At 39.6% G+C, this 9,186-nt stretch overlaps 2 protein-coding genes across 3 annotated transcripts; one reads left to right on the plus strand and one right to left on the minus strand.

Moving 5' to 3' along the window:
- Positions 1-28: 28 nt before the first annotated feature.
- Positions 29-4,257, minus strand: LOC109486306 (methyltransferase-like protein 4). The gene is made up of 9 exons (XM_019790112.1): positions 3,810-4,257; positions 3,572-3,640; positions 3,023-3,218; positions 2,715-2,873; positions 2,241-2,310; positions 1,760-1,934; positions 1,129-1,318; positions 753-844; positions 29-440 (listed from the first exon to the last, which is right to left on the minus strand). The coding sequence occupies exons 1-9, from the start codon at positions 4,065-4,067 to the stop codon at positions 384-386; spliced, it is 1,266 nt and encodes a 421-aa protein (XP_019645671.1). The 5' UTR covers positions 4,068-4,257; the 3' UTR covers positions 29-383.
- Positions 4,258-4,496: 239 nt separating this feature from the next.
- Positions 4,497-8,456, plus strand: LOC109486334. 2 transcript variants are annotated; one of them, XM_019790157.1, is made up of 7 exons: positions 4,497-4,935; positions 5,350-5,475; positions 5,740-5,824; positions 6,157-6,239; positions 6,423-6,490; positions 6,783-6,862; positions 7,056-8,456. In XM_019790157.1, the coding sequence occupies exons 1-7, from the start codon at positions 4,745-4,747 to the stop codon at positions 7,209-7,211; spliced, it is 789 nt and encodes a 262-aa protein (XP_019645716.1). In that variant the 5' UTR covers positions 4,497-4,744; the 3' UTR covers positions 7,212-8,456. The 2 variants fall into 2 exon arrangements, with proteins under 2 accessions (XP_019645716.1, XP_019645717.1); XM_019790158.1 differs by having other exon boundaries at positions 5,398-5,475.
- Positions 8,457-9,186: the final 730 nt, after the last annotated feature.

The raw sequence follows: 9,186 nt of genomic DNA on the forward strand, positions 1-9,186 counted from the left end.
CCCAACAAGACTGCGAAGGAGGCTAGGTTGGCCACATTTTATGTTGCCCCAGTACAGTTACTATGCTTGATAAAAATCAATCATTAGCTATTCTAGCTTCCTTACTAACTTAAAGTTGACAACAAAGAATTCCAATTAATGAACAGACTCAGTCTATAATAAAAGTACACAATTTTTAATTAAAAAATGTACATTGAGTTATATAAAAGATTGTACATTTAGTTACATAAAACAAACTATTCAAAGAATATTGCAATATACCAGGGGAGAGCCCCAATCTTTCTTTTCTGGTTTACCATTCTATGTTCCTTTCATCATGTGTGAACTTCTGTTCTAAATAAATAAAGAGACATAGAAGGACAGTTGGCTGATAAAGCAGACATTCAGGACTTCTCAACCTGGTCTTCATTGAAGAAGTCTAGGTGCTGGAACTTGATGACCTGCAAGGAACAGGGTTTGAGTTAATTGAAATTAATCGATCATACATGTGTATGTAGGCCACACAGATTTCTGGCTGGCTAAGTTCTGTTATAGTACTAATAAGGTCAGCCACCAGGAGGCCCACATTTGATCCCAACCTTTGTCCTAAGACCAATTCACATATCACAATTCATAAAGGAAAGGTCTTCCTATAACCAGACTGACCACAAATATGCAGAAAGACAAACACACACAAATAGACCAAAAACAATACCTCCATTTTTCACGGAGGTAATTGATGTACATCATGATTGTACAATGTATGTACCGACCTCATTGCCCCAGCTGGTCCAACTTGGCTGAAGGCTCCTGGCAAACAGCTCCAAGCAGATGGGTGATGGTGGCAGGTACTTCTGCAAGACTTCTAGCAGCAAAATAGATCAAACCCTTTTAGATTGGTACATGTTCCCTGTACCTGTCATCTCAAAATGTCAACAGAGACTAGAGGAACGCCATTTTCCAGAGTTATGTCAATCCTTCACACATGAAAGTTCATCTGAGTTGATAAAATACATGAAATAAAATACAACTTTTCTGAAGTTGGAGTAGTTAAGTTTTCATTACCTTCACATACTTGTCATGTGGTAAATTTCATGAATAAAAATGATATTATCATTTTGAAGTAAATAAACTAGAACTCAGACTGACCGTCCAGCTGTGGTTTTCTGGAATGTATGACACAGGGCACACTGCAGATGACCTTGTGTTTGGGTACATCACAGAGTGGAGGTGAGCCTGGGCCCTCTAATTGGTCCTTAAACCTGCCCAGTATGATTGTCTCATACGGCTTCTTGTGAGGAGAATCCATGGGGAACACAGGCTCACCTATTCTTGTGACCTGAAATGATACAGACATTAGTACACAATCATGTACAATGCATACCAGATATGCATGGAAAAACAGGACTGGTACAGTATAAGCCAGCCATCTGCCATAATGGCTACTTTTCTCAGTCCTGATTTTTTTTTCCCCACAGACATATAGATAAGCATTAAGAGACTTGTCTAGATTATGTCAAGATATATATATGTCATGAAACTAAGCCTGGAATACCAGCAAAGAGTGTTAAGATTTCAAAATTTTCCCAGGATGAGCATTCCCCCAGACCCCAGTAGGACTGTTTGTGCTACATGTACATAAAGCAAAATTGAGATGAAAAAATTCAGGCTGGCTACATAGCTACCTCAGGGGACTGTACATTTTCTTGAGACTGTTTTGCTGCCCCTTCGATCCTGTATGGAAATCCTGAAATAACTCTTTTCTTAGAACAAGGCTCACCTTCAACCAGTGCCATTCTGCAACTGGCTCTACTGACCAATGAGGGTAGAGACGTTCTCTGACGAATCTCATGTGCTGCTGCCGATTGGTTACCCACGTTACGACCAAACAGCCTGGAGCAGCCAGGGAGGGGACTGGTAGTTGGAACAGCTGCCATGCTGACAGAGATTCATACCTACAGAAATAGAGATACCGAAAATAATTTCATCACCCTACTAGAACATAGGATATAGGGATTTTCTAAGTTTCAATGTCCATCAGACACCTTCCACAGAGGGCCACCTACATCGGTTACATAAGGCTGCAAGAAGCAGTACTCCAGTCAGAAGCTCTGAGATAGACATACAAACTTAAGCAATGTAGGAAGAATGGTTGTGTATAAGAAAATAGCAATATCCTGGAAATAGAAAGTAAAGACTCTCAAGCATTATCTCCAAATATTTATACCATGAATCCAAAGTTACACACAGTTGCTGCTTACTTTTTGCCTCTCTTGACAGACTTGTTTTCCCAGGGTGGGTCCATTACAATCAGGTGATACTTCATACCTCCTGTAACAACATGGGATGACTCAGTACATGTACTTTAAAACCTACATTTCTTTTATAGTCCTACGAGACCAAGGAATGCCTACTACATGTACTTCCTTTCTGTCTCTGTGCAATGGACTACATTATATTGTGTATTACTGTGTTTCCATCCAAGGATTGGGGCCCATTTCTGATATTGTCTCTGTACTGTGTTCTTACACCCTTTAGTGACCTACTGCACTTTGTGTATCTAGTAGTTACTGGGGTCTCTTACCCTGCAAGCTCCTACAAGTGACCTACATGTACATGTATGTCTAGATCAGGCCCAGGTTCTCCTACCCTGTACTGTACAAGTGCCCTACATGTACATCTGTGCCCTATATGTCTGTTACAATTTGCCTATGTCTGTTGCTGGATTCTCCTACCCTGTATGAGGGGCTCCATCCTGGTAATGTCTGACATGAGGAATGAGGACCTGGGAGGAAGCAAGTACTGGCTTCCCAGCATGCATTGAACAATTGACTGGTCAGAATCCACCACCACAAGTCGGTTAAAAATATCTCTGGACTCTTCTGAAGGTATTCCTGAGAAGACAAAAAAGACAATTCAACTCTGTTATGTGACAACTGTTGTTAAAACCGTGAGTGATACGGGAACATTGTACATGTAATTAGCACACATACTTCAAACGTTATTGTGGCCCAGGTATGACATGATGAAAAATCATACGTACCCTGTGATAGAACAAGTGGTTTCTCATCTTCTGTTAGTCTGGCCAAGTCACAAAGTTCTGCCAGGCAGTTTCCAGGCCCCCAGTCCGGGACTGGCTTCCCAACAGGAACAACATCATCAGAGGAGTCTTCAAACAGTCCATTGGCTCTCCCAAGTGACAGAAATGCAGTATGGGCCTGTATCAACTTTGTCCTGATCTGATATGAACCAAAGTGATTTTAAAATTAGATTCTAAGCATTGCCCTGGCATTTCTAGATACATACAGTTTAGTACAGGTATATCATAAAACTGAAGCAGTGCTAGTATTTCTGATGTCTTACTAAAAAATATAACCTACATACTAATAATACCAGTCCATGAACAAGGCGTGAGTATTGTTTTGGGTGCATCTGTGTTTGTTTGTATGTTTGTCTGTGTACACATGTGTATGTGTGTCAGTGTGTGTGTGTGTGTGTGTCCAGCAGCCGACTGACAATGATGATATATCCTACGTCATCTCCTTAGAGATAACTACACTTAACAAAGCCAAGATGGTACATGGTTGCTAACCTGATTGTGATATTCCATAGCAGCAGTCTCTCCTGAATTCAAATCAGTTGTTCTCTTTCTTTTTCTCTTCTGTGGAGTCAATAAACAAAACAAAAATTACATCAGCTCACTTATCATCATTACTAAACCAGAGAACAGAGAGGGGTGAAAATTCACTACTCAACAATTAATTAATTCTTTATGGCCTTATATGATGAAAGTTGAGACATCATCAGCCAAATTTGGAACAGTTCCTTACCCTGCTTTTCCTGTGCATTGGCTCCGCCTCTTCCTCCTCTCCATGACCACTATTGGTTCCCATGGTAACCACCTCCAGCCCATCACCATCCATTCCTCTGTGGTCCACAGTGATGTGTGGCTGAGTTATGTTAAACAGTTCCTCCTTACAACTATAGCTTCTCGTCTTATCAGCATCTGATACAGTCTTGCTGTACTTTTCTATTGCAACTTTTTGATTCAGAAGCCAACCCCAAATATTTTCCACCACTGCTGCCATACAAAAATAGTCTGATTCTACTTATAGATCTGGTATTCCTTGATGTAACATTATATCAAGTTATGCGTAACATGTAACGGTTAGTACTAGTATATATTGCTTAAAAATGTGAAAATATAAAAACTTGGGAAGAAGCTGCTGACACATTGCGTCACATTTCCAGTTTCTTTCTGATCATGCGCACTGCGTCCTGCTCTATTCCATTCAAATAATAGGGGTGTTGTATGTTTCTTCGTTATTTTATCCTGTTCAATTTTGTTAGCAAAAAGTACACAATATACGTTCTAAAAGAACGTTATAGTATATAAACATAACACTGATATGGTGTTTGATATTTGAAATGATTTTTAAAAAAGGATAAATTTTTTTTATAAATAGTACCTATGGTTATATCTAACTGTCCAATGACATTTTCACGTAGGTCACTGGGGTTACTAAGGGTCAAACAACTGTTTGAGCGGTGATTGCGTTTCGTTGACTATTTTTCTGGGGCAAATCGATAGAAATTGCATCAGGCGAGAGTTCCCTGGGGGAAAGCGCTCAGTATTGCCCTATTAGAGCCTTTTGAAGGACATTGAGGGGCTTGTCTTTTGCTGATATCCCCGTATTTCGATGTTGCGTCGTGTGTTGTCTGAAGAGGAGGGGCGTCACCACCCCAAGGCCAAGCAACAAAAATCATGTCGATCTGCCTGCTGGTCCGGTCTTGTGGACGGAGTGTAGGCGTGTTTGGTGCGGCTGGAGTCCGTGCCATGTCCGGTAGCGCGACCGTGGAGGCGCCGCTGTACGAGCGGTGGACGGAGCTGTGTTCTCGGGACAGAATCCGGACGACCGAGGCGCGCCAGGATTGGTGGCGGGTTGTCAAGGCTAGGTGAGGCGCACGGCAGGGTATGGGTTACCACGTCTAGTAGTCCACAACACGCCCGAGGTGTAAATTGTGTGATAAATCAAGGGTTGATGACCCGCCTCAATGCGTACATGATGTAACAAGGCCTGGTCATTTCCTAATCAACCAATGTTTAAACCACCGAGTGAGCGCAGCGAACAAGACGGTTTAAGAGGTGGTTATTTGAGTAACAGGAGGGTTGAGTAATAGGAAAGCTGCCAGGAGGTCCATAATTGCCAAACTCCTCCTTGCCAACACCTACTATTACTACATGTATATGAATCCATCCATCCAAAACTTCTTGTCAGTTCTGCCGTCTACAAACACACACACCCTCAAATAGCACCAAAAGCATTAATTGTCACAACTTTCTTAATGGTACATGCTTATGTCTTCCAGATACTGTGAACCATGGCGCTTCTATCACAACTTGTCCCACATCTACAGTATGTTTCAGCACTTTGACAGGCACCAAGACAAAATACAAAACAGGAATGCTGTGGCATGGGCTATTTTCTTCCATGAGTAAGTACAGCTGATTACGTATCTATATCTGTAACATTATAGTTTTATAGCTGTTATAGGTCTCCACTGTATAGTTTTCACTGGAGCCCAAAATTATTTATATGATGACTTTTGATCCTCCTGCATAATGCACAAACACATTAGAAAATATTCAAATTCCTCATAATTGAGTCATATTATAAACCTTACTAATTACATTGTATTTTCCAATTTTCAGCGTCATTCACATCATTCTTTCATTGAAATAATTGTTTTATTTCCTAGTGTTGTCTATGATGCCAAGGCCTCGGACAATGAAGCCAGAAGTGCAGAAATGTTCCACCACTTTGCCACTGAGAATCTGCAAAAGGTGACTGACATGTTAACCATATCAGTTATTTGTAATGCCAATTGCCCCTTTTCATTATGTCTCACCCCCATTATAGTCTGTGCATTTTGTTGTTATGAAATGCCCATCAAGACCTGTATCTGTCCGTGGTTCTGAACCTACTGTGTTATTACTACACTAGTAGATGCTGATGAGTGATGAGAAAATAGTGTTGCTGTACAGAAGGCACAGATGAAATTGGAGCTGTGTACAATTGTACATGTACAGTAGAGACATCTAGTCATACCACATGTTTCGAGTGTCTGTCTGACATTTTCATGATAGTTTTGCTGATGTGTATGCTGATGTTCCAGCCGCCTGACTGTATCCGTGAGACAGAGAGGCTCATCATGCTGACTAAGGAGCATGTTACAGAGGAACACAGGCACAAGGACAGGTCAGCTCTTACCAACACATTCATACATAACTTGTCAACAGACAGACACAGTCAAATTTGTCTAAGACAACCACCAAGGGGACTGAGGAAAAGTGGTCTTCTTAGACAAGTGTTCTTCTTATTCATACATATACAGCTTGTCAACAGACAGTTATATGACTTTTTCTTATTGTAATTTTCCAGATATGGCACAAAAGATGAGCACTACTTTTTGGATTTTGACATGTCTGTGTTGGGCTGGCCTGAACAAGGTAAGGAATAAGAACAAAAGTGATAACAGTACAGTGAATGTCATCTTAGCTAAAATGAACTAGATGAACAGTTGAGCTACAATTTTACTGGTATATACAGCATTTATAGGTTCACTGTAACATTAGGGAATTCCTCTAGCTCATTTTGAAAAAACAGAAAACAGTGGACCATGGGTTAACATGACTGCAATCCTTTCCAGTAGTGTACATGTTGGGTGAGCAACACGCCAAGGTTCTGAATTCAGGACCTTACTGTTACTATCGTGTAATTTTGTTTTTATTCTGTCTACAGATTATGATGTGTATGCAGAACAGATCAGACAGGAGTATGTTCACATTCCTCTGGACCAGTACAAGGAGAGAAGAGCAATGGTGAGAGATTGATGTAATATGTTTTTTAGTTGTACTTGATGTGTTTAAGCCATTTGTGATCCCCACATCCGATTATGAACCAGGGCTGATGGAAAAAAATTTCGAGCTGGCTAGATCATTGTACTATGATAACATGCTGATGTCATTTATGAATTTGTTTGCACAAAATTTGTACATATTGTATTTTTTCCAGTTTCTAAAGAAGTCGATGTCAGAAACAGCCAATATCTTCAGTACCAAAGAGTTCCGGGAGCAGTTTGAGAAACAGGCCAGACAGAACATGAATCGGGAGATCCAGCACCTACAGGCCATCCAGGTCACCTTAGGTCTGGAGCTGCCTGCACGATGAGCTGAGGGGTCAAGTCACGCTAGGTCTATAGTTACCTGCATGGTGAGCTTGGATCGGATACAGTAGACTTTCAGGTCCAAAAAGGTACCTTACTTGATGTGGTAAGGGGGCATTATGTAACATTTTTCACCAAAAATTAAAATATTTTAATTGAAATAATCTTTGTGTGATTGTAATGTACTTCCACTTTTCAGCATATTTGTGCAATTATTTCAGATTTCTGACACTTATGGCTTAATAAAACAGCCCACACCTGACACTCAGTTTGTGGTGCCACCACAAACTGCCAGAATGTAAACAAACATGGCTGACAGCTATGTTTCCAGCTTTCACACACACTTGTTAGGCATCATATTTTGGCAGTTATATTTCCTGAATTATTGTTGATTCAACTTAAAAGAAATGACCAGTTTACTTCTTATATCATCCTATATATATTGTTACATAATACAGCCTTACGTGTTAATACTGCAATACCCTATAGTTAGGTGGAAAGGAACAATACAGTGTTTGTATAGGCAATTGGTTACTTTCTGGCTAATAGGCTAATTGTTAAGATAATTAACATGCTTATAAGGGCATAACACAACAGTATAATTACTGTTGACAGATATGCAAATTGCTAAACATAGATGGTACAAATAATTGAATTGTAACTGTATGTCTATAAATACAAAGCTGTAGCTAATGTTAAGGCTTACCAGTACATGTATGTAAGAAGTGCTTAAAAGAATAGTGCTATGTACTCAAACTAATTGTCAGCATGAAAGTTCAACAGTGTTAGTAGTATGTTAACTTATGGAAGTAGGGAAGACATGTAAATATGGACGATCTATGCAAACAATATTAATTTTTCTACACTTGGTCAGCCAGCTTGTTGGTTGTTAAGGTGTTGTTGATAAGATGTTGACTTAGGTGTTACATGTATTTATGCACCAAATAATCTGAACAAAATATGTGCTTATCAACTTATATTAAGTTGTTGCCTATGAATGTTATCTTTTCGTTTAATTGTGCACTATTGTTGAGCTGTCTACTGTGCACTGTATAAATGATCATGGTGTTATTATAAAGGTGAGATTGGGTCATTTTGAGTAACATATATTCAAGCCCTTTAAGTGCATTATTACTGATGCATGATGTCCTCTTAGGTGTTATGCAATGGTGCATGGATATGGTGGTTCTGAGATTGTGCAAAGACTTACCAAAGAGAAGATATGTAGAATAAAATATCAATTATGATAATGTCTGCTGATTTTATCTGAGATTGATTTTATGGTCATTGTATTTACCTCCACGAAAAATGGGGTGTGTGTGTGTGTCCATGTGTATGTCCGTGTGTGTGTGTGTGTCTGTGTTTGCATTTGTGTGTGTGCATGTGCGTGTGTGTGTGTGTGTGTGTGTGTGTGTGAGTCACCTCAACATCTGCTTGGAGACCTTATCCAAAATCTCCAAGTAGATACAAGGATCCAATTTCATGCCCCCCCAGTCGTGCAGCCAATCACAGCGCTTGTAACTCTGATAACTCTCAATAACTGTGGCAGCAGATAAACACTTGAGGCAGCATGTTTATTTGTCTTCAGCCATGTTACTTGGTCACCAAACTTGCTTCTTGTAAAAGTGTACAAATTTGTAATATTTCATGGCAGTTATTATTTTCTAATGGGCTATTCCCAAAGACAGAACCATCACCATACAAGAACGTATACTAACAGAAACAACATGAAATTTTGTACTTCTGTTCACATAATTCGTTCTGAACCTCTAATATCTATTTATATTCTTAATATATTTAAATGCTTTAAACAGCCAGAATACAACAAATAAGGAACCTTATGGAACGTTACTGGCTTACATGTACATATATCTACAGATATACGATTACATGTACTTACATTTTCAAGAAATACATGTCACATTTATCCAGACAACACCAAGCATAAAATTTATTTAAGGGTAACAGAAAGAAGTTATT

The sequence above is a fragment of the Branchiostoma belcheri genome, unplaced genomic scaffold, assembly GCF_001625305.1.
Source record: "Branchiostoma belcheri isolate BF01 breed outbred unplaced genomic scaffold, Haploidv18h27 scaffold8, whole genome shotgun sequence".
Lineage (NCBI taxonomy): Eukaryota > Metazoa > Chordata > Leptocardii > Amphioxiformes > Branchiostomatidae > Branchiostoma > Branchiostoma belcheri.

Coding starts and splice junctions, on each gene's coding strand:
- LOC109486306 (XM_019790112.1), bottom strand. CDS start 4,067: ATGGCAGCAGTGGTGGAAAATATTTGGGGTTGGCTTCTGAATCAAAAA. Junction 3,219..3,571: donor CTATGGAATATCACAATCAG/GTTAGCAACCAT, acceptor GGTTCATATCAG/ATCAGGACAAAGTTGATACA. Junction 2,311..2,714: donor GATGGAGCCCCTCATACAGG/GTAGGAGAATCC, acceptor ATGTTGTTACAG/GAGGTATGAAGTATCACCTG.
- LOC109486334 (XM_019790157.1), top strand. CDS start 4,745: ATGTCGATCTGCCTGCTGGTCCGGTCTTGTGGACGGAGTGTAGGCGTG. Junction 6,240..6,422: donor GAACACAGGCACAAGGACAG/GTCAGCTCTTAC, acceptor GTAATTTTCCAG/ATATGGCACAAAAGATGAGC. Junction 6,491..6,782: donor GTTGGGCTGGCCTGAACAAG/GTAAGGAATAAG, acceptor TTCTGTCTACAG/ATTATGATGTGTATGCAGAA.